This window comes from Ictalurus punctatus, chromosome 4 (genome assembly GCF_001660625.3).
Source record: "Ictalurus punctatus breed USDA103 chromosome 4, Coco_2.0, whole genome shotgun sequence".
Taxonomy (NCBI): domain Eukaryota; kingdom Metazoa; phylum Chordata; class Actinopteri; order Siluriformes; family Ictaluridae; genus Ictalurus; species Ictalurus punctatus.
The window spans coordinates 12,319,654-12,346,148 of NC_071284.1; the positions used below are offsets into that span (position 1 = coordinate 12,319,654).

Here is a 26,495-nt window from a genome sequence, read left to right on the forward strand (position 1 = left end):
AACAAAGATTTTTTTTATTTTATTATTATTATTTTTTTTTTTTACAATTTTCAATTAAGTTAATGTTCTTAATATCCTATTAAAGCTCCATATAAATCACACCAAGCCATTTATTTATAAGCAGGCTCTTGTTAAATTTGTTTGTCATGTGGAGAGACCGGCAGCTGCTCGGTTTTACGGTGTGGTAGCTGAACATGATGCCTAATTTCCACTTGATGGGTCCACAAGGGAATGATGCCTATAGCATCAAAACAGTGTGAATGCCGGTCTCTTCAGTCCCACAGGCAAACATAAAAAAGGAAATGTTTTAAGGCAAATACTCTATATAATGTTCCTTGCATTTTTGCTTAACTGTAACATAAACGGTACTTTGGCACCTGTTCCTCGTTTTGACTGTGGTTGACTTTGCAGTCTCAGTATTTCCTCCATCCACTATAGCAGCTGGAATGACGTATGGCAGAAGATAAGTCTTCGTGCAGAAGCTCTAATGGCACTCTTATCACTGAAACGGGTAGCATCGCCCAATCAGGCTATAAAACCCCGGCCCTGGAGTGTGATGCTGGCATTTCCTGCTGGACAAGACTCTTCTGACAAACCCCGCCCCTCCTCCCAATTCGTGTGTCTTGCACGCCCCGTTTGCCCCAAAACGACGCCAATCTTCCAACCCGAGCCTTCCCCCTTCCAAAAGAGTGGCATCAGCGTCAATGGCCTGTCCTCAAAGCCTGGAGCAGGGGACATCATGGGAAGCTGATTAACCAAATACTTTTATCAGTGCTAAAAAACCCTCCGCCTCACAATAACAGCCTTAAAAAGGCAAACCAGTGCCGGCGGCCAGAAACAGTAGTGAGCTGGAGAGAGGGCAGCTCAAGGCTTACACAGCGAAAGCAAACAATAAAGACGGATGAGGTCCGGCGTGCAGCCACGCTAGTTCTTCTTTTTCTGAGGACAAGAGCACTTCAAAATGCCTGCAGAGGCTTCCAGTTGCAGTTGAACAAGGACAAGGATGGAGCTTAGTGCATCTCCCTCCCTCTCTTACTCTATGTCTCTCTCTCTCTCTTGCACAAACAAAGGTTTTATGGAGAAGTACGAGGACAGATAAAGCTATAAAAATAAATGATGTCATAAAATTCAAAAGTACACAACATATAAGAATATAAAAGTACTAAAAAAAAAAAAAACGAGTGCATACCATACCGAACAACACCACACCAGAGAACTAATAAATAAAATCGTTGGTTAAAAAAGAACATTGTCTGTGATGACCCACAGTTAGCTCGTTTTAAAGTCTACTGTGCATGACTTGTGGGGACAGTGCACATTCACACACAACAAAAAACCACGGACACACATTCTCCGTCTCTCACACTTCCTCCCCCGTGGTGCACACATGGCACATTCCTGGCGGTGTGGAGCGAGGCAGCTCTGGCTCCTGCCTCCAACAGGCCTTTCCTGAGGAAAGCCCTAGCAGCAGTGTCACCTCTCCCTCTTCCTCTGACTATCTCTCTCTCACACACAGATACATACACAAACATGCAAGCACGGCAAACATTCACAGGCCACCACAGCCAGAGTGTGTGTCAACAGTTATAGCACAGTAGTAGTAGTCGTAGTAGCCATGTCTCAGGTTTTATGTCTTATTGCAATTTCATCAGTCCATATTAATTCAGTAGCATCTTAACATGAGAGTAAGGAGTGTGATAAGTTGCTAAGGTCAGGCTAGAATGCTAGCCAAGTCAGAAATTAAGTCAGTGCCACTAAATCATGCTTGCAGTATAAATATATATATATATACACACACACACATACACACACACACATATACATATATTATATATATATATATATATATATATATATATATATATATATATATATATACACACATACACACACACACACACACACAGTGCCCTCCACTAATATCGGCACCCTTGATAATTATGAGCAAAGAAGGCTGTGAAAAATAATCTGATCTTTTATTAAAAAACTTCACAAAGATACTCTACTCTCATGGATATCAAACAATTCCAACCACAATACAGGTTTATAAAAAAATGTATTTGTTAAATATATGTGTGCCAGAATTATTGGCACCCCTATGAATTCATATGAGAAAAATATATTTGAAGTATATTCCCATTGATATTAAAAAATATATAAATTGTACACCTGGGTGAGAAGGAACAGGAACAGCACACAGAGAGGTAGCCATATGGAAAAGTACCTCATACCCATGGTTAAATATGGTGTTTGGGGGCTGTTTTTCTTCCAGAGGACCTGGACATTTTGTTAGGATACATGGCCTCATGGACTCTATCAAATATCAACAGATATTAAGTGAAAACCTGACTGCCTCTGCCAGAAAGCTTCAAATGGGCCGTAGTTTAATCTTCCAGCAGGACAATGATCCAAAACATACATCAAACTCAACACAAAAATGGTTTACTGACCACAAAATCAAGGTCCTGCCATGGCCATCCCAGTCCCCTGACTTGAAACCCATAGAAAACCTGTGGGGTGAACTGAAGAGGAGAGTCCACCAGCGTGGACCTTGAAATATGATGGATCTGGAGAGATTCTGTATGGAGGAATGGTCACAGATCCCTTGCCATGTATTCTCCAACCTCATCAGGCATTATAGGAGAAGACTCATAGCTGTTATCTTAGCAAAGGGAGGTAGCACATCTTTGTTAAAAAGACATTAATAAATATTAATATTTCAAAGTAGAATGATTGTGGATGGTATATGATGGTATATATCTATGTCCACCATCATTCTACTTTGAATCTATCATTAATATCTTTTCAACAAAAATCAGCAGCATGAACTTTATTTACACACCAGGTATCTGCATCTGCCAAGTTGGTCAAACACACATAAGCAGAACGTATGCAATGATAACTTACATGATTATTCTTATTACACACATTTCCTGCTTTTGAACCTATAAATGTTTTCTCGGATTATACCACAGAATTGATGAATTCTTGAATCTGATTGGTCCAAAGGTCTGAGAATAGTGCAGGCTGCAAGGCAAATCGCAGCTTCATATTTTCGTGAATATTAATTCACAGGGAATTGTATGATTCCACATAATCTAAGACTAATAATAAACAGCTTACAGAAATGTGCCATCATTTAATAAAGAAAAAGGTATACTTGGTGATATAGTGATTTTCTTGCATAAAGAGATGTTTTTACTTTAACAGAAGGAGTCTCCAGTGTCAGACCTTTGTAATGGTCAGTAGTTTGTCTTATTAACTTTTAACTATTAAGAATGAAGATGCTGATGAAGGAGGACTTTTCTCTCAGACTTTCACAATACTGAATGTAACTATAAACTAATAAATAGTATGATGCGTCATTTTTTAATTAAAAAAGTAATTGTTCCCAATTCTTCCCATTCCGGTCAGGCAACATCACACCACCTTGTCATTGGTTATTTTTCTATAAGTGCACACCCCTTCCTTTGTGTTTTATTCCATACTTACTCTTATTCTAATTGAGCTATGAGAAGGATTAATGGATTATTAGGATGCATTTAAACATAGCTATTACGTATGAGTGCCTGTGTGTGTGTGTGTGTGTGTGTGTGTTTGCTGAATTGAAATGAGCAATTAGTTTTTAGATATACCGTATAAATTAATTAAAATTAGAATCAAATTTTGTTTTTTTTTAGAAATTCAATAAAAAATATTCAAATTAGAAACAAAATTTGTTTCTATATGTACTAAACAATCTAAAAAAATTCAATATAAAAATAAAAAATCAGTGTACAGATCTTACAAACTATATGTGCATGTATATGCTGTTAGGTGACAGGACGAGATAATAATGACAACGTAATAAATTGACGATATAATAATGATAATGTAATAAATTATGTCACGATACACTTCTGAGACGTTATATTTTTGTATTTTCTTTCTTTCTTTCTTTAATTATTTTAAATAATTACAAACTGGCTGGAAGCAGGTGACGTGACTTAATTTTGTACTTAATCTTTAAAATTGTTAAATAAAATTTACAAAACTCCTTTTCAGTGTTAAACACTTATATTATTATTATTTTTAGTAAAATACATTTATTACGAATTTGTTTATTAATAGTGAACAAATGCTTCTTCTTCTTCTACTTATTATTATTATTATTATTTTTATTAGTAGTAGTAGTAGTATTTAACGGATTTATGCATATATAACAGTTTGTTTTTAAATGCAACACTACTGTATTGCTGGCAGTTTAAGAGCAAAACTAATGCCTTCAGGAAACGCGTATATACAAATACAAATACACAATACTTACATGTCTCACTAAAATAATGTATATACAGTCACACTGTAGGATCTGAATGCAGACTTAATATTGATTTAATATACAGATGTGTGATGGGTAAAAAAAAGAAACCCACACACACAGTGACGGCAGCCAGTCAAGTACTGTGAATGTAAGTGACATAAGGTATTAATAAACTATGAGCTGATCTGAAACGTTCCTTTACGAAAATATCTTCCTAACACAACGCTCACACGCACCTTCCAAGCAACTCACGGATAAACATGATAACACAAACAGCACACAACACTTGAGCTGCTGCGTTCAAAAGGAGCCAATAGAGTCAAGACAGTCTCAGATCTGAAATTTGTTTTCCGCACATCTCACCTGTCAAACACGAGAGGAAAAATGTTTCCAATATACTTGCAGCTTGTACGTAAAACACACCGGAGAGGGCAAGAGAGAGCGTAAGAGAGAAAGGAAGAGAAGCGGGAGAGCTGGAGAGGGACGGAGTGATACAAAAACAAAGAATGACTGGCAGTGAGGGTGATATAAAGTGGGGAAGAGAAAGTGGCGTGTGTGAGCGGGCTCGATTAAATCTCGTCGGCTGTGTGTGGCTGTCACTGAGCGTGACACTGGCTGAACGCGCTGCTCGCTGGGGAGCATTCCATAATCGCGTTCTCTCCGCTATGATGCCGTCAAACGAGGACAGGACAGGGGGACAAGGGGATGGCGATGGCACAGGCTTCAAAGCGGCCTGGAAAAACAACATATCCTCCCCAACCCCATTTACGTCCCCTCATAGGCAGAGAGGCGAGCTTATCTGTACGCCCCTGACCTAGGAGGAAGACGGCCTCTCAGGAGTGCTGCATCTTCAGGGAGCGTCCAGAAATAGATGTGCTCCGAGTACTACTGACAATACCCACCTTCAACGAAAGAGGAGAAGGAGAGAGCGATTCTCTTCCTCTCTGTGCCTCTCTCACACACACAGAAACACACGTAAACACTGGGGCATGTGAGCAGAGCTTGGCCATGAGAGTGGTAGAGAGAAAAGTGGAGGCAGGAAGACAGAGAGAGAGAGAGAGAGAGAGATGGAGAGAGAGAAAGAGAGAGAGAGAGATGGAGAGAGAGAGATTTAATTGCCTTATCCTGTAGTACAAGCTGGGGAGTGCTTTTTGACTTTGGATTCCGATTTCATGCTAAGGCATTATTTAGTTTGATACAGACTTGATTAGGCATTACAGCACAGGCCCTTTCTGTGTAGGCTTTGTGGCTTGCTTGTATTGCTGGAGGACAGATTAATACTGCAATCACGCTTCTTTGGAGACTTCTTCACTGTTCACAGCCCCTCGCCTGAGACCACGACAGCCTGCCTTTGTTTGTGTGGGGGGATTTCCTAAGAGACAATGGCTGTTTATTGTTTAATAAACTTATTGAGCATGAACATCACTGCCATAGGCCACAACTACAAGCTCTGGGCATATGAGCCAGTCCGTACAGGATTTCGTGGAATGTTTTTGCGATTGTTGTGGCCAATAATGCTTGGTTTTGTGTGCTTTTTTGTGATTTTTTTTTTATTGTTGTTGATGAAAACGAAATAGCAGTTGCATTAAATTATTTTGCACGGTCTTTCACAGTGATGTTTATTGGTAAATGAGACCTTTTAGCTGTACTCATGTTCGACACATGTGAATCGAATGCGCTTTGTGATGACGCCACATGACGTGTCTTGGCACAAATCTGCGGTAAATTAGAAAAATTGCAAGCTCCTCCGTCTAGTGTGGAGTTTGCGTGATTTTGCGTTACTTTCTGCAATCGCAAAACTGCTAAATCCTGGAGGGACTGGTGAGTGTGTGTGTTTGTTTGGGTGGCACTCTACCCCTAACCTCTTTCTGTGAGAGACATTGTTTTGCAGCACCAAGCCAAATCCAAATATACAGAAGTGCATTGATACAATGCCGAGTGTTATGCTTGGGTACGTTTACACTGATCTGAAACACCGGATCATTATAGGATTGGATTTTACTTTTACCAGTCCAAGTCACTGAAGTATTTTAGTATGAATTCTCTGGGGGGGAAAAGTACTAAACTGGTCACTGGGGTGGTATACTTAAGTGTACCTCTGAGTATGTATCTTTTACAATGGTAAATAAATGTAGAGTCGTTTTAACAGTTATTTAAGGTATATAATTAGGTGTGTATATACAGCTAGAGAATTTAAAGGTACACTACATTTTTTTAAAAATTGAGAATGTGTAGAGTAGTCGCCTGACTCAGCACAGAACTTCTACTGGATATAGGAAACCAAATGTCATTTTGCAATCATGCCTTTAGTGTTTTGCAAGCCGCAGAAGCTTACAGTAAGTCTACATCAGATCAGTATCATTTATTCACTTGGCAGATGTCCAAAGTGACTTATAATTGATCTGAGCAGATGACAGTTAATTGTCTTGCTCGAGGACCCCACAGAGGCAGCTTGATCACCAGTCCAGGGGAAAAAAAGCTTAAACAAAAGCTTAAAATGGTATGATGTAATAACATGCAGTTACAGGTAACTTTATTAGGAATACATGTACACCTGCTCATTCATGCAATTATCCAATCAGCAAGCCATGTGGCAGCAGTACATTTCAGATAATCATGCAGATACAGATCAACGCTTCAGATAATCTTCACATCATAACATCAGACATCAGAATGGATACAAAACGTGATCACAGTGACATTCAACCATGGAAAACATCTAGTGAGGGGTGGTTCTGTGGCGGAAACACCCTATTGATGAAAGCGGTCGGAGGAGAATGGCCAGACTGGTGATCGTAGGGCAACATTGACACAAATAACTACTCTTTACAACTGTGGTGAACAGACAAGCATCTGAAAAAGCACATGATGTGAACCAAACTGACAAAAGTCTGAGCTTGCTCACTTGATACTGTGCATATGGGTTACAACGGCACAAGTCCACCTCGGGTTCCGCTCCTGTCAACCAAGAACAGGAATCTGAGGCTACAGTGGGCACAATCAAACTAAAACTGTGCAGCTGGAGATTGGAAAAAGACCAAGGAAGTTTTTCCAGTTTTCAACTGTCCGGTTTCAGTGAACCTTGTGTCCAATGTAGACACAGATTTGATGTATTGTGCTGCTGACTCTTGACTGGTTCAATAATGTTCCTAATAAAGTGGACAGTGAAAGAGCCATCCAGTAGTTTTACACGTAATAATAATAATTTTAATTTTACCTAATCGCATAATATGATTGTGATTACAGCTTGCATTTCATATCCAAACAGGGGCTTCTTTTGCCCACGCTTACGCTTTGCCCAGGTGGTGGCTTGGTGTGCAGGGTTACAGATGGATATTACTGCCTCTTCCTTACCCCCCTTGGAGTTCTTCCTGCCAAGTATATATGAACTTCAAAAGAACAGTCTTCAGAGCCCAAACCTTAACTTTTCCCACAACACCTATAAATACCCACACAGCAACAATGGCAGCACCCGTAAAACAGATTTTCGCCAAGCCAACAAACACAGCCTGGGGTTTAGCAGGAGGATCCTGCATTCTTCAGTGTCATGTAATACAAGAATAAACAAAGCCATGTTGTATATTATGTAGCAAATCCAGCATTTTTGAGACCTGCCTGAGGCACTATCATAAACCTTATCTGTAAGTAGGTGTGTGTGTGTGTGTGTGTGTGTGTTTGTATGACTGAAGTAGACAGGCAGACTGAGTATAATGACTTGAGCTGCACTCTTTTCTCCACCCAAAGACACCCACAGACAACCCAATCCCGCCGCTAACCAACACAGCCAAGCCAACGATACATTTTTTAGCATTCTTCCAGCCATCCATCTGTCTATCCATCCATCCATCTATCAACCACCAAAGCCTAGTGTGCACAATCACTATTCTCCTACTGCCCGCTGCCTCCATCTCCCTCTCTCAGCCTCTCCTGAAGCAACTCAGACCTTGTTTGATGGTGAGATTAAGCATTTATTAGGAGAATGCGTGCTGGATGTATAGAATAAAGCTGAGTCCAGGAGGTGGGAGAGAGCGAGAACGGCGTTAATAATTCTGCTCTACTCTCCTGGCCCTCGTTTAGTTTTGCAGGAGCTCCCAGAGAGAAGCCTTGCCTTATCTTCGGGCAGGGAAATGCAAAGCACACACAACCACGCACGCACACACACACACACACACCCACACACAAATCTGACGGCTGCCATACTAATGACTTCGTGTTCTCGTGTTCTATTGAGATGAAACGTTCTGAATGACCATAAGCAACTTGGTAAACCTGCAGGTTGCTTTGTAATTAGAAATATACTGCGATCATTTAAGCCATCTTCTATTAAACACACTGAAGATATAGAACATTTGGTACACACAACCACAGATATCACATATATCGTTTGTTATTCATGTTCATGTACTATTGTTGCAAGACAGATATTCCAGAGCTCTACAATATACAAACAGTAACGAAACTACTTATTGTGTTCTGTGATCATCCTGATCATCTCAGATGTTCCAAATTAATTATACGGGAGAGTTTTAATAAATCATGGTATTGTCTAAATCAGGGGTGCCCGATCTTATCCGGAAAGGGCCGGTGTGGGTGCAGGTTTTCATTTCCAACCAAGCAGAAGCCACACCTGAGTCTACTGAAAGCCAAGATCAACTGATTAAACAGGTGGAATCAGGTGTGGCTCCTGCTTGGGTGGAACGAAAACCTGCACCCACACAGGCCCTTTGCAGATAAGATTGGACAGCCCTGGTCTAAATCAAAGATCCACAGATCAATCCTGAGCTCAGGTTACTGTCTGTCAGTTTCTGTGTATGTTCTCCTCACAAAAACATGCCGATAGGTGGAATCAGGTACACTAAATTACCACAAGGTGTGAATGAATGCGTGCATGGAGCCCTGCAATGGACTGGCATCCCAATAAGGGTGTTCTCCCGCCAGTTGTCCAGTATTCCCGGGATAGGCTCTGGGATCCATTGTGACCCTGACCAGGATAAAGACGTTACTGAAGAATGAATGCTCAATCAGTGCAGGCCACAAGCCAGAATTTAATCATGATGCATCACTGGTATGTGGCCAATATGTTGTTTTTATTCTATATCATGCAGCCATATGACATATAGTGCTGTGGTCAGTGTATCTGCTCTGGAGCTGTATTGCTTGTTACCAGCTGCCTGCTTTACACACACACACACACACATAAACAAACACACATGTCTTCAGTCTTCTAATGTTTCATTCACTACTACTGCTCCCTCTCAGTGCTTTCCCACCCAAATACAGCTACTACACAGACAGCATGCAGAGCACACACAATATAAAAGCTTAAACGAATTGCCGATATTTAAATTCTCATGCATGACAATTTGTCTTTCGGTGAGAAGCGTGTTTAGCATTTCAGGTGAGGATTTACAGCGTGCAGAAGCCGTTGCAGTAGGGGGTCTCTACAAGCTTGACTCATTTCTGCATGCTGCAACATTCCTGCATGCTAACTGCAAATCATCCCCATACAAAACACAAAGACATCTCACTGCGACACATACACACTGATGTGCGCAAGCCTTGTAAACGCAATTATTTCCAATATCGTGTGTGCACGTGTTTGTGTGTGCTCTGAAACAGTGAGCCACTTTAATTGTTTCTTCACTTTCGCCCTGCTGTTTGCATGGGTTATTATCCTCAGCTCAGCAGGGAGGCCCTCGCTTTTTGACAGCAAATTGAGTGAAGAGAAATAAGGCAAAACTGCGACATCAAGGCCTCCATCTAGCTCCGAGGTTAGCGAGGGCCTAGCACGAAGGAGCTCCCCTATACAATGAGGCACTAATTTGGTCTGCATTAAGAAGCCAGAGCTATTGCCTGATTCACAGAGAATGTCTAGGCCCGAGACGAAGGCTGGCATGCTTCACGCCTCAAAATCAATTAGGGGGATGACATAGCAGGTTTGCTTCCAGGCATGCCCCCTCCAGAACGTGTCGTCTGTGAGTATACACAAATCTCCCTCAGTCAGTCAGTTAGTGCTGGCGACTGAAAAGGCTTTGCAGAGGCTCATGCGTTGCTCTCATCTGTCATGTCAGAGCTTAAAAAGATCTGTTAAATGGCCAACAGCTATAGCATTTCACCTTCCACACTGCCAGGTGGCACAAACAAGAGCTGTTTACATATAGTGCAAAATGATTGCTCGCCTTTTTCTTCTTTCTTTATTGTTACAATTGTGTGAGTGTATTTATATAAATGAATATACTAAATCACTTTAAATGGTAAAAAACAAAGAAAAGATCTGGTGAATCTAAATGCACTGGCATCAAGGGCTGAACTCTGAAAATGACTCAAAAGTCTAGTTAGCGGAGTCAAACGCGATGTGTGTGTAAGAGGCCAAGGGTAGTGAATTCAATAAATTCCTGCTTGTTTTAACTCTTTTGTACTTTCTTGTGGAAAACTTTCCAGGCGTAGTGAAATCAATAGGTTGAGCACCAGCGTTGTGGGAGCCACAAGTGCCGAGGCGATTTTTATGTGCGTGGGCACACACGCTTTCTACACACACACACACACACACACACACACACACACACACACACACACACGCATGCATACATGAAGAAAAAAAAATAATCCTCAAACTTTGAGAGCTTGAAGCAAAACCTTTCCCTCTCCAGCTCTTCAAACCCTGCTCCAGTGTTGGAGAGCTCTCGAAGCCCAGGGCAGAGAGGGCCAAATAGGCCGGTGGAGGGGGGCAGAAGGCCTGCTGAGCAAGGACTCTAGGGGGGTCAGCAGGGGTCACGGCAACTCTTCACTAATGACCTCCGCAGCCCCCTACTCACGTCTCCCAAAAAGCACAGGCCCAAGCCCAGAACCAGTCCAGAAGGGAGGCCTGCCAATAAATATATGCATCAGCCAGGTGGAGTGAGTGGGCTTTAATTGCCCCCTTTCCTTATGTTTAATGTACAGCACAGCAAGGCGAGGAAGGGTCGTAGAGCAGCCACCCGGAGACAGACGGATGAGGAGACTGAGGAAAGGGAGGGGTTCGGAGGAGAGTGGAGAAGAAAAGAAATAAAGAAAACTTTCTTTTTTCTGATTCAGTGCCCTAGTGTGCCGTCTGCTCTGATGTAGCTATGATTCGCGGGCCTTTGTAGCCTCACAAGATCCGACCTGAAATACACCTGCACTTCTGACAATTACAGCAAAACTATTTTATTCACGCTCACACACACACACACACACACACACACACACACACACACACACAACAGAAATCAGGTCTAACCTCAGTAGACATCACAAAGGACCAGACTGAACTGTGAGAGACCCTCAGTAGATTTTTAGCACACAACCTCCAATTTTGAGTATGTTTTGAGCATGTAAGTTTAATCTCAACGACTCCCAGCAAATCACAATGTACGCATGCTTCAAACAGCTAAGAACAACTCTCAGCAGGCTAGGTAAAACAGCCTGCCATATTTAATCTACATGGGAATGAGCAGATTTGCGAGAGACTTTCTCTGAGTGGTGTTCCAGCACATTTTAATCTGCCCCATGCAGCAGCCCAATCCGGGTTCCAGCATGCAGAGTCTTAGAGCGGCCAGCCTCCTCAGGGAGCCTCGGACAAGGGAAGCAACGCTTGGCAGGCAAGTAGGGGGGTACAAACAGAATTAATAGCAGGTCTCGCCACAGTGGCACCTCCTCTTTAGAAACGCAGAGCAGATCCTGAGCGAGTCCACGGTTCCAGGCCACTGAGTCCAGGCTCACTGATAAAGCACAGTTAAGCCGTTGCAATGGCACATTGTGCTGAGCTTCTATATTAAGACAGATCCTTGCACATAAAACTAGCAGGCAAGCTGTAGATAAGGAGTTGTGACTGGCAGACATACCACAGACCAGGGAGATGACAGCCCCCTCCTTTCCTACCACCAGTACAAACTATGGTCTAATGCGGAAACCTCCCAACCCGATGGGTTCACTGTAAAACAACAGCTACATAAAAGTAGGTAAAGGATGGAGACAATTTACAGGCTACTCCGCAATACTGATTCACACGAATTACGACTGTCTGACACAACAACGTCACTGGAAAGGCTCCAGCTCTGTGATCACACTGCTGAGCTTAATGCTGTTTAACCGACACTGACAATTAGCTACAACTTCACTTATCTCACTAATCCCAAAGTTCCGACTTTGTAAAAGCTAGCAATTTCAGCATCCACAACTTGCATTTTACATTTTCGACTTACATTTTAATTCGAACTCTGATGTACCTGTGCCTTCGCTTTCCAACATCTTGAGACAGTTCAGCTGCTAAAGGTTGAGAAAGATAAGCTATGCCAGTTGCGTTCTCAAAAACTCTTTGAATGTTGTCGCATTTACTGGCTTCAATATTGAGCAGCCTTCGATGACATAGCAGCGGAGAACCACAGTCTGAGCTGGAGCATATGGAACCGTGCTGGAACCATGCTGGAATTAGTATATGCTATGTTACAGCTAAAATATTTTATACATGGCACAGGCGAAGAAGAAGAAGAAGAAGAAGAAGAAAAAGTGAAGAAGAAGAGTAACATAATTACCCCACAATGCTAATGACACTGGGCACATATTCAGCAAGTGGAAATGGATAAGGCTGCAGTATGTGTATGTGTGTGTGTGTGTGTGTGTGTGTGTGTGTGTGCGTTCATGTGCGTGTGTGTGTAATTGTGCATGAGAGAAAGGGGAGGAAAGAGAGTTGTACTTTTAACTGTGCCACTCATCATGATTGCAACAGTAATGGCGAGAAAAAAACACCACTGCTGTCAAACTGTGCATAATTACATTTTCTCCTGGTCTTGATGAAATACTTTTAAGAGTTGTTTAACAAATGGCTCATGCTGGGAACTCAATGAAAATTTAAAAAATCAACTTTCTTGTTCATCTCGGATTACCGCAGAAACTAGGCTACCATATCAGTATCAGTAGAAAATCTCCAAAGGCCACTAATTCATTACTTAAATGTACATAATGTATAGTAACATGCTGATATAACAAAATCTCAAATGTTCGCACGGGACAATGTAATTAGAAAATCTAATAGAAAATCTGCTGAGCTATGACTAAGATCGCCATGCTTAAATGTTACATAACAAAATATTGATATTGGCATTGGGATGGTAGATATTGATCTGTATATCAATATAGATATGTAACAGATTATTGATCTCACACAGACCGGTACCAATACCAAAACTAACACCACTTCTGTTGAAACTGGAGAATATGCTCTAGTAACGTCACATTCATACAATATACTAACAAACTCTCCACGCTGATTGTCCACAGTGACATCACTATGATTCCGATCTGACACAATATAGACCTTATTATAGATAATCAAAAAAGTATTTTTTTTTTTTTTGGTGGCAGTTTTCTGTTCCTATCTGAATATGTGACTTTATTTATTTATTTCACTGTAAACACTTATGGAGGTTACACATTAAAACTCAAATCAAAACTGCTCATGTGTGCAATTAGTTTCATCCTAAATAAATAGATGGGCCATGTCTGATGTAAATACTGCAAAAATGAATTGCTTGTTTCTTAATTAGGTTTGCTTTTAATTAGGTCTGGCACACTGCAGGGAAACAGTGAGAAAGCAAAACCGACTGGTCAAAGACGTACTAATACATAAACAATAAAAGAATACATTGATTAATAAAAATGGTTTTCATTTTAATTCATGTTTAAGTCTCTACTGAAACATTTCTGTATAGGTTGACCTATATGGCCGTAACACACAACAACAGCTTATCTACTGAGGGTCTCTCACAGTTCAGTTCGGTCCTTTGTGATGTCTACTGATGTAAGACCTGATTACCAGAGTGTGTTATATATGTGTATATATATATATATATATATATATATATATATATATATATATATATATATATATATATATATATGTATATATGTGTGTGTGTATATATATATATATATATATATATATATATATATATATATATATATATATATATATATATATATACCTATATATGTAGGTATATACATACCTACACACTTATACAGTAATGTGCAAAAGTTTTAGGCACATGCAAAGGCATGCTGTAGAGCAAATGAGCCTTCAAAATAATGAAATGAAATGTTTCTACATTTAAAAAAAAATACCATAAAGAGCAGTAAACAGTAGTAAATGAAACAAAGTCAATATTTGGTGTGACAGAAAATAAATAAATAAATAATAGTCTCGGGTAGAATTAGTGCAGTTTTATAAGGAAATGAGCTGTAAGTTTTATTGAGCATCTTGCAGAACCAGCCACAGTTCTTCTGGTGATTTTGACTGTCGCTCTTGCTTCTTATTTCTGCAGAAAAACCCAGCAGCCTTCATTGTGTTTTTTGTCGGAAAAGTGGTCTCTTATGCAATATGCAGCTTTCTTTACTGACATACAAACATTTTTCTGTAACATGAAAACTAATGTTTGGGAATCTAAGTAACAAATTTGTAAGACTTAAGACCTAACATTTTTGCACAGTACTATATATATATATATATATATATATATATATATATATATATATATATATATATATGTATACACACACACAAGTCCTTAACAAAATAACAAATAAACCTTGATATTCCCTTAATTAGCAAATTACCAAAAATTATTTTGACAAATTAATGATCGGTGTCAAAAGTAATCACATATTATGTAGAATTATGCATGATTTACTATATGATCAACTTGCAAACAAAGACAAACAGACAATAAGTGCACAAAATGGAAAACACACGTGCTGAAAAAAAAAGAAAAAGAAAAAAAAAAAAAACGGAATCCATAATGATGTTAAAAACAGGAAGGAGGTTTTGTGCTCGTTTCTCTGGGCAGCTATAGAGACGCAGCTCCATGCTAACTCACTTCAGCGTTTTATAACAGCCCACTGACCAATGAAAGTCCTGCACGGTTGCAAAAGTCTAGGTGACAATAAAAAAGCCATTTAATACTAAAACCAGATGGTCCTCCACTTCAGCTCACGCGCGCACACACACACACACACACACACACACACACACACACACACACACACACACACACACAATACAAAACTAGAAAACAGATGTAAACTCTTTGCCATTATATTGCCCTTTGTCATTTCAATTTTTTGTTGATACAGATTTCTTACTAATCACGAGCAAAACTAATTTCCAGCAACACAATCCAGCATCTCTTTGACCATTTCTACACCAAATCGAAGTCTTTTTTTAAAACATATTCTCAGTGCCGATTCAAGAAATCTATCGCTGTATAGCAGAGTTTTTATCTTCATAAAGAAAATGAACAAAGCGTTGTTCTGCTTCAAGCTATAAACAGTATCTATTAGAGCTAAACACTTTCAATGGATATATTGATAACATATACAGAGAATAAAATTCGAAAGAGAAAATAAATCAAATATGGCATCACAAACTCTATACATGTCATGGTATCTACAACAACATGGGAGAACTCCCCAAAATGGGAATCTACTCACAAATCACATCAACTTAAAGCAGCGATCTTTGTAGATGAGACATAACAAGTTGGAGATAATAATTTCACATTTCAGCACTCAATACTGACTGAGTCGGTCTATATGAGGAGACAGATGTGGAGATGAGAAGGAAATGATCCCTGTCCGTCCCTTGTCAGCAAGACAAGCACAAACCCCACTCCTCTGTTTTTCTTCTTTACGGGGTTAAAGGTATAATTTGATCTGACTGAGTGTAAACAACACTGCGGAATGGAAAGGAAAGGAAAGGAGGGCTCTCTGTCTCTTATACCATCATGTGCACTCATTCTCCCTTAATGTCCTGCAAATAAAGCGGATTTATTAATGTGTAATTAAGTAATAATCATTGCTACATAATGCATGAAACACTCTGGGGAAAAGCGTAGATATGAAACAGCAATGCGCCGGCCAAGCGCTGCACGCGTACACATTAAAACAGGATTAATTGGGAGAAATAATATTTTGATAAGCAGCGCTCGCTCTCACTTCCCTTTCGCTAACATGTGCTCTCTCGTTCCATTACTTTTCTCCATCTCTCTGCACCCAGCAGCAAAATCTGTCTCATTAGCACTGATAATCATAGCTTTTAATGCTATTTGCACTGAGAGCGCGACTTCCCACAAAAGAAATCATCACTGTTAAAAATGAACCAAGAACTGTTTCCTTAGGTCAGCATGAACTCGATCGGAATAAAAAAAGAAGGAAAAGAAAGAAAAAAAACCCCAGAACCTTCATTGATGTTTGACTTGCAGGTGAAACTGTTAAACAACATGCGTGATATGATACAAAACCTCCATCTTTTTGCGGAGAGCTTCTGGTGCTCCTCTAACCTCTGACGCTGCCAGGCATTAGGAAAGGTGTTTGGAGGAGATAGGGACACATCATGCCTCAGTCAGGCCTACATATTTAATTAGAATATGACTGATGTGCTTCACTGAGTCGACATAAGCATGGTTTTATTCGAAAGCACTCACTGTAACAGTCAAACACATTTACAGTGCCAGTGGGTTCTTGGTCCAGTGCACAGCAGGTTTTGACTGTTAGTGTGTGTATGTTCTGATATAACAGGCATGCTCCACATATAACTAACATCTGCTGGAGCAAAAACAATGACAATTCCATCTTTCATCCAGCCATCTAAATCTCCAACTTTTCAACCCCTTTAACTTTAAAATATGTTTCATATTTTGGAACAGCTCAGTTCAAGGTTTATTTAATTTATGAACATAATCCAACTACTTAAAAAATTAGGCTCATTAGTCAAATGTGTCCTGCAATATTCTAGCTAGTTATTGGAGCTCGAGAGTTTTTTTTTTTTTAAATTATGTCCAACCTCATATTATTTATAGGCTGCTGGTTTTGCAGTTAGTTCATTTCAAATCAGTTTTATTTGTATAGCACTTTTTACAACGGTCACTGTCTAAAAGCAGCTTTACAGAAATATATAAACACAGGATACAGATTTTAAGTGTGAATTTAAGGGTGATTTTAAGTTCGTGAGGTTTGAATTAAACCAAACAGGTTATTAACTATAAAATCTCAATGATAAATACAATAAACTTTGGTTGTGAGTAACATCACTGTAACTGGCTATTCTTCATGCACCCCTGGGGGTCTCTGGACCTCATGCTGAGAACCACTGGTCTAAATTTAGTTCACAGGTTTATCATAATCTAGGTAACACTAAAAAAAAAAAAAAAAAGAGGCCATAATATATTATTTTCTTATAACCAGTCACTAGTTACTAGAACATTGATTTGAACTGGCATAAGAAAACAAACTCTCTCTCTCTCATACACACACCAATGAAATTAAGTCTGTTCTTGCTAACAAACAATCGACTACAAATGTTTCCACAAATAAATGCTGTGTCTTTTAAGAACCAATCACACACCCTTTTTGTAAATCACCACAGATTGTGTCCATTAATTAGAACAAAACCTGAGTTATTAATTGGGGGAGGGCTCCTCATACTGGGCCACATGGCCACCCCAGTGCCCATCTGCTTGCCATAGGGCCAGTCTGTGCCAACTGTGGCTTCACCCGTAAAACGTCTACCACACCAGTGAGGAAAACGGTATACCCATTTACCTACCAAACTTCACCCAGGATAAGGCATCATTTAAGACAAACAAAAAAAAAGTACTAAACTACATTTCCTTATCAATGGGATGGTGCTCTCAAGATCTGCTGTACATTTACTGTGCATTTACTTAAGTACTGTATTGTACCATTTTGTACCTTTAGTGTGTTTTGTATATTTACATGGCAAGGTAGTGAAATGATGAATTTAAAATGATGGTTAAAATGATTCCAGGTACACACACACAAAAAGTCTTGTGCCTAAATAATACTTTAATCGCACACAACATACACCTTTCCAGGTTAAAAAAATATACACTAAAGGTACAAAAGAGCAAAAAAATATATACCCTTGAGGTTACCCCAGTGACATGGAAAGGTATAGTTTAGTATTTATTTCTTTTTCTGAGTGTGTACCTGACAAAATAGTGTGACTTGCTTTTGGCTGCTATTTAGCACTGAGCTGGGATTTGTGTCCGAACCACTAAGAGTGGACATACTAAAAGGCCACATTATCTTGACTCTATAACCCAGAACCAAGCAGATATTTGCACACACATGTATACACACACAAATCTTAGGTGTTCTTACAGATCCATGAAATAAGTCTGGTGTCCATTTAGTGCCACAGAAAAAAAGAGCAAACAAACAAACAAAAAAACACACACACAACAACAACAACTAGCAAATGCGTTATATTATTATTATTATTATTATTATTATTATTATTATTATTATTACTATATCTGTTGTGCCTACATTATTCCAAATCCATTTTGCGTTACTTTGCGTAAAGATGTGCCATCTGGCTAAATGACCGCGGAACTGGATTTATTACTTCATCTGTGCGTCTTAGGTACTATGCATACACTAGACATCTTTGCAACATAATACTGCTATTCATGGCAAAGATATTAAATCGCAGCTTTTCACAATACCCGCCAATTTTAGCCGTGAAATCTCATTGGTCATGCTGCTTACTCGAGACCGGGTTCTCTGTCGAGTGCGTAAAGGGGGAGAAAAAAAAAGCGCTTACCTTTAACGGAGCGCGGTTTGGCCTGCTTGCGCCTGGACATCTCTGAGTCGGTGTGCTTCTGCTTCTATCGACTTCTTGTCCTTTCTTGCAAACAGTCATAGGCTACAGGCTGGCACTTTTTTTTTGGTCCCTGTTGCCTGTTGCAATGCGGCTACTTCTCTCTCTCCCTCTCTCTCTCCCTCTCTCTCTTTCTCTCTCTCTCTCTCTTTCTGTGTGTGTGTGCGTGTGTGTGCGTGTGTGTGTCAAGCCAGACCAGCAGCAGCACTCCGAGGGAACGAGCCGAGAGTAATGGCGAGTGGATATTCCGGCGCTTGAGCAACTTCGCGCGCCCGGTTTCAACCTGTAGATTACAGGAGCGGATCCTCGCGCTGCGGCTTTAACACTCCGCGCGCACAGGCGAGTGAGAGGAGTTTTTCAAAAGAAGAACAAGAAGAAAAAGGATGCTGTGTCCAACAACAACAACCAAAAAAACAAAACAACAACAAAAAAAAAAATAACAAGCAATCAAAGCGTTACGGGAATGTGATGGTCGCGGGAAAGGTGCCGGTGCGTCCTGTGAACGCGTAAACGCCTTTTAAACGAACAGTGCAATTGTGTTCTTTTTCTTATCCCGCGCGCTCCGCTTAAAGGTTCCGTTTTGTCCAGTTTTGTCCGTCTTTCTTGTCCTCTGATCCAGCAAAACACTGAACTGAACCGCCCTCTTTATTTTTAGGGCGCCTTTTTAGGCATCTTTTTTTTTTTTTTTTATCTCTCACCTGTAGGGATTAATACGTTCTTGTTCAAAAATATATATATATATATGTATATATTAATGCCCCCTTAAAAAGAGCTGTAAACGTTAACCGCTATAGCCTCGCTCTCTCCCTTTTCTTCTTTGTCCTGACTCTGGTCTTCCCTCCGCCTCCCGATCCGAATGCTGGCGGGGCTGCGGCGCAGACACACATAATAAAGCGCAGGCTTGGCTGGAAATGTAGCCCCGTGTCCCAGCAGGGAGGATGTGAGAGTAGGGTCCCGGCGGGGGAGCGCTCCGATCCCGCAGGGAGCTCCGCGCAGCCTGGGCTTCAGCAACACGCACACACACACACACAGCGAGTGAGAGAGCCAACAGCACCGAGCCATGGCCGGCCGAGGAAACTGCAGCTTGGAGTCTGAGCGCGCTTTCGGATCGCGGCCAAAAACGCGCAGTTTCGAGGAACTCGGAGAGCAAAAAAAAAAAGACGCACTGGATTCTGGGGTTGTTTTCTTTCGCTCCTAGCCCTCTCTTACACCGGCTTGGGTTTATTCCAACTTTGTGCCGGTGGAGAGGAGCCTTTTCAGCTCTCTTATAGCCGGGTTCTTTCTGCTGTGTACTGGATTCCGAATGGAAAGCATGCTTTGTGCGTTTTGTTTTTCAAAGGTTTAACAATTTGCGAATAAGCCAAATAATGTCAGCTGTCAAATCAAGGCTGGGATTAATACCATCCTGGGAATGAATCTTAAAACTAATGCGTTTTGATAGCCTATATTTGATATCTTTATTTACCCAATTGTGGCTAATGTTAAACGGTCACGTGACCTGTAGTGTTTCAGTACTCTTTAGTGTTTCGACTGATATGGATGTTTTCCATAACTTGGGTACTACTGTTTGTTTGCAAGTGAAGATCTTGCGCAACACGTCCAGGCACAGCAATGTCCTCAAAACACACGCATGGGGATGTTTTTAATAACAGAGATACCCTGGAGGCTGACATGAGAGTTTATGTGCAGGATTAGGCCTTTGCTGTTAGGAACCCTACCTAGGGCATAGCCAAAATCCTCACAGCATCCCTCCGTCTGGTCCTCGGCAGCCTTAGACGTTATTACTCCACGGACAGAGAGAGAGGACATGTTTGGCAAACGCAAAGTAAAGAAATCGCACACAGCTTTTGTTCTCTCTTCTCTGGTCTTTGACCGAACCGTTGAGCCGGTTGTCATGGATAACTCTGTGGGCTCCCTCACTTGGACAGCAGGGGTGTCCCTCAGATTGAGCCCCACTCCCCCCCACCAGGCTACAGAGGGGCCTTTCAAATAGACCCCCCACTGGTGAGGTTCTTGGTCTCGTCTGAACTCCCCTTGAAATGGCGTCCCAAAGAGACAAGGGGGCCTTTGGTATGAAAGGGTGAAAGCTCACTGCAGTAGTCATCTTTTTTCTCTAGGATACATACAAAAGAGGAAAAATAGCCCACATTACAAGCTCCTTAAGGGTCAAGGACAGCCGAGATGTGAATGGGTTGAAAAACCTGCTTTGTGAAATCACATAGCAAGTGATTACACCCTTTGTCATCTTCTCTTGGATTTGCTTCATTTTTTTCTTTTCGTACAATGGCAAAGGGCTTTTAGAACAGCTACATGTGTACAAAAATAAATTAAGACACAAAAGAAAATACTTGTGAGCTATAGTCTAAGTGTGGTGATCCTGTTTGGTATCACTACCGGCGCTATTTAGGAAAAAGTCAAAATGGCCACCAGTATTTGTGTGTTTCTTTTGCTGTTTCGGAACGTCAAATGTGGTGCACGTAGGCCATGTGAGAAGTTTTCAAAATACCTTCATGTACACTATTATTTCACCTAATAGCACAGGATAGCTTGAGGTATGGCTATGACGTATGTAGTGACACAAAGTTAGAATTTTACAGTAGTCACATACATTTGTCCTTTTTACCCCTAAGCTTTCTGTCTGTATTTAGGCCTGGTCTTCATGGTAGATGAAGCCACAGAAAGCCCTCTTAAACACTCCCCCATTGTACTGTCACAAGCCTGGGGAGTTCATGTTATATTTATGTTGCCTACAGCAAATTCTCTGTCTTCTGTTCTGTTCATCTGAACTCGCGCCAACTCCGCCAGGTCCCACCTCCACAGACAATGATACATCTCACTGGTTTTGCCCTAGATACACTATTTTTATGGGAAATAATTAGACATAACTGGTTTAAATACTGCAAAGCCAACAGTCTTCTGTCTCATTAACGGAAGCATGTGCAAGTGCTATGTATGCAAAAGTGAGATGTGTGGAAGAAGTGAAGCATCTCTCCCTCTAGCTTAATTTTTTTGTCAAATAGGCAGAATTATATGTATAAGCTGAGACAAAAACATTTGCCTATATATGCTGAATCTGAATTTTTCATTTTGGGTCGATTAGTGTATATAGCATCAAGTTATCTATCATCATAGATGAAAAGAGAAGTTGAATTAGGATACCGTATGGTCACTTTTTATATACAAAATATTTGTTTGTCATTCCTTGTAAGTTAAAAGGCTGTTTACTGTATTATCTTCAGTTTGTGATTAAAAATAAATAAATAAATAAATAAATAAAACAGGGAGTACAGTAGTTTGTTACACTGACCCAGACAGCCACTGGACCGGCGATACTGTCTCTCCTCAGATCCTGAAAATGAGACGAGAAGAACGTCGTGCAGATTGGGGCTGAGCGCTCCACTGCACTTACTGTCCCCTCTGCACTATCAGTCACTCATTAGCCCCATATTCAACACTATATTTTAGTGCAGATTGTCTTCTGCTCACTACCTATATCCTAGTCTGTGTATTTACCTCAGCACCGGCTATGAGTACTATGTACCTTCTCAATGCAGCTCCATTCAGCCGGCAGTAGAACAACACAGGGCAAATTTCAGCTTTTTAGGCTTACCAGGTCTTGTGCCAAAACATCAATAGCAATTCCCCTCCTCCCCTTTTCATCCCCCATCTTTGGCTCTTGCCCCAGTCTTACACAAAGAAACACCAGCTTTATAGTCTTGGGGTATTAAACCGTGGAGGAAAAAAAGGAAGAAGGAGAGGTTCGGCACATAGTCTTGAGTATAAGATCTCCTCACCAGGATAGGGCTTGTGATTAGCGAGTATTGTTTTCGTGGAAATATTTTGGGTAGACACAAAAAGCGAGGTAAAAAGGGGAAAGAAGAGGAAGAAGACGACTGCGCTTGAGTGAAAATGCCTTCCTGATGAGCTGCAACAATGCACTCACTCCCACGACATCAACTCTCTGTAGGGAGTCTCATCCTAATTTCCTCCATCCATAATAAAAAGAGCTACATTAAACAGTGCCATTAGTGCCAGCAATTTGCTTTATTCTCCACAGAAAGAGAAATGTTATCTGTGGCGGACAAACTTAACCCAATTAAAGCTCATTGTGCACGGGGGCCTTGCTGGATCTTGAGCCGATGCTACGGAACGAGGGCAGAGGCAGCCAACTTTGGGGAAGAAAAAGGGAGGGAGAGGGGAGGAAAAAAAAGGGAGAGAAGAGCACGTCTGGAGAATTGGCGAAAGTAGGGGAGAGATAAATGTGTTCTGAGGAAAAGAGCAGAAGAGAATGTAACGTTTTCCAGTTGCCCCTGTGTGTCATTTTATTGCACTAGTGTTTTGAAAGTCATGAACTGGAAGATACTTTGAATAGAATAGGTAGTTTATCCCGTTTCCTTCGCTCATAGGAGGGGGAGGGTGTTTTATATTTGAGAGTTAAAAAGGAAAATGTACGAAGCCACATGTCCCTCATACCCTCACATTTTTGCTGTTAATTGTTGTGATAACACTTCTCGATTGCAGGGCTTTAATTATCAACATGTTTGGCTGTTAGAGCAGATACCTGGCACAAATCCGCCGTGTTGGGGAGGGGGGTTGTTGAAGGTTTCTAATGAAGATCTCACTCACAGCGGCACACTGAATCTCAGTGTGATGCTCTGCTAACAAAGCAGCACATTACATTTAGAGCCGACCCAGGTACCTGTGAATTCTAACATAACACCAAGTATATTCATAGTGATACATTTTGATTGATATCCAGTTGTGCTGGGATGCCAACTGCATGGTTTTGCAGAGAGAAGGGATTTCAGCAAAGTGCTTTGTTTGGCTGCCATGTTACTGTGGCCACAAACTATAATGAACGACAGGGATGAAAGACATCTGTTTTTCATTCAAACATGAGCACAGTAGAAGCATGTTATCTGTCTCTCTATGTCTGTTGTAATCTTTCTATCTCCAAAGGCATTCATCAGTTGTAGTGGAGTTGTTTTTCTCTTTTCTTCCCCCCGAAAAAAAAAAGCTCCAATCAACACCTCTCAGCTGGCGAAATGAAGCAGAACCAGGCCTCCATTACTTTGAGTCTTGATGGATTCTTCACAGCTGCGGTCGAGTGTCTGTGAGCAGAGGCTGGAGAGACAAACAGCTGTAAAACATGCTTCACTAAAGACATTCACCCACACGCTGACATTGTGTACCATCAACACCCACATACACACAAACATAGTAAGTTTTAGCCATGATAGCCTATGTCCATAAGCAGCCATTTAATTCCTTACATATATTATAAAATATATTATTTCCCACCTATTTTGACATTTCATAGTGTATTCCATTTTTTATTATTCTATGATTGTATTTTATAACCAACAGTGTAGTTTATACAAAACAAACTTTGGCAATAACTCGGTAATTGTTTATATGAATGAATTTGTATTAATCTGCATAAATTAAAACTTTCTGTTTCTTGTGTTCTGTGACAGGAGATGATTACACTTTGGTTTTTAAACAAGTTAACAAGTGAATGTGTCATGAATATGTCTAAATCTTCAATAATTCTGTTTCATTATCTAGGCAAATCATTATCTAACATAATTTGCTTATTTTCTAAGAATTCAAACATGATCCAATATATTACAAAATAAACATCAAACATTTGGAAAATCTTAATGACTATAGGCAAGTGCATTATTTGTCCAGTACCCAAATACAGTAAATAAATAAATAAATAAATAAATATATAAAAATGAGATACAGTGACCACTAATATTGGCTGTGAAAAATTGTCTTTATTGTTTAAACTTTTGATCTTTTGTTAAAATTCACAAAAATACTCTGTTCTCATGGATATCAAACAATTGCAAACACAGGTTTAAAAAACAAACAAACAAAAAAAAAAACTTTTACTAATTAATGGCACCCCTATGAATTCATATGAGAAAAATATATTTTAATTATATTCCCATTGATATTTTACATTTTCTTTAGTACACTTTCTTTAGAATTTCATTAGAAATTGTTCAACCATGACTTACTGTTTCACAGGGGTATAAATATGAGGTAAGACATAGGCCAAATTCCCTTAATCGTTCATAACAATGGGCAAGACCAAGGAATATAGCTGTGATGTGAGGCAAAAGGTTGTTGAGCTTCAAAAAATGGGAAGTGACTATAAGAAAATAGCACAAGCATTGAAAAGGCCCATTTCCAACGTCAGGGCAATAATTAAGAAGTTCCAGTCGACTTGGAAATGTTATGAATCAACCTAGAAGAGGATGCGTGTCTATTTTGTCTCAACACACTGTGAAGACCCTGGTTCGAGTGGTCAAAAAATCTCCAAAGATCACAGCTGGAGAATTGCAGAAGTTAATTGCGTCTTGGGGTCAGAAAGTCTCCGAAACTACAATCCGAAGTCACCTACATCACCACAAGTTGTTCATCCAAAAACAAACTCAAGTGTCTTCAGTTTGCCAGACACTACTGGAACTTCAAATGAGATCTGATTCTATGGTCAGATGAAACTAAAATAGAGCTTTTTGGCAATAAGCACCAGAGGTGGTTTTGGCACACACAGAGAGGTAGCCATATGGAAAAGTACCTCATGCCCACGGTTAAATATGGTGGTGACTCTTTAATGTTTTGGAGCTGTTTTTCTGCCAGAGGACCTGGACATTTATATAGGATACCTGGCATCATGGACTCAAACAAATATCAACAGATATTAAATGAAAACCTGACTGCCAGAAAACTTCAAATGGGCCATGGTTGGATCTTCCAGCAGGACAATGATCCAAAACATGTATCAAAATCAACACAAAAAAACCTGTGGGGTGAACTGAAGAGGAGAGTCCACAAGCGTGGACCTAAAAATTTAAAGGATCTGGAGAGATTCTGTATGGAGGAATGGTCTCAGATCCCTTGCCATGTATTCTGCAACCTCATCGGGCATTATAGGAGAAGACTTGGAGCTTTTATCTTGGTGCCAATAATAGTTTTAGACCTATATTTAACAATTTTTTTTTTTATAAACCTGTGTTGCATTTGCAATTGTTTGATATCCATGAGGCCAGAGTATTTTTCTGAATTTGTTTAACAAAAGATCAAAAGGTTCAACAATAAAGACAATTTTTCACAGCCTTCAGGGCCTTCAGCCTCACATTGTATATGGTGAATCTAGATCACCATCTAGTGGCCTCACTTCCTCTCTGCTCCATTTTGTGTTTAAATTGGAGGGGTTATTTCACATCACGCTGTAACCATCTTGGGATTTTTTATTGGATAAACAGCAAGTTATTCAGTCATTTTTTTTTTTTTTTAAATGCTTTTGTTATAGTTAAGCCTACAGGAAAAAAACACCCTTATAAACTCAGTGCACTTCAGATTAGTCGTCATTTTATAGTACTATGTTAATTTTAGCTTGCCAAACCCTAGTGGGTGATCTTGATTAATTGGATAAAGGAGTGTTAATTTCACACAAGGACTAAACCCTGTGGTCACTATAAA

The 26,495-nt window shown here is 40.2% G+C and overlaps 1 protein-coding gene across 3 annotated transcripts in view; it reads right to left on the reverse strand.

Moving 5' to 3' along the window:
- znf423 (zinc finger protein 423) overlaps positions 1–20,068 on the reverse strand; it is a 170,003-nt gene extending 149,935 nt beyond the window's left edge. For all 3 annotated transcript variants that reach the window (XM_053677968.1, XM_053677967.1, XM_047154935.2), the window contains exon 1: positions 18,942–20,068. In XM_053677968.1, coding sequence (XP_053533943.1) covers positions 18,942–18,981 — 40 coding nt within the window. In that variant the 5' untranslated portion in view covers positions 18,982–20,068. The remainder of the gene's footprint in view (positions 1–18,941) is intronic.
- Positions 20,069–26,495: the final 6,427 nt, after the last annotated feature.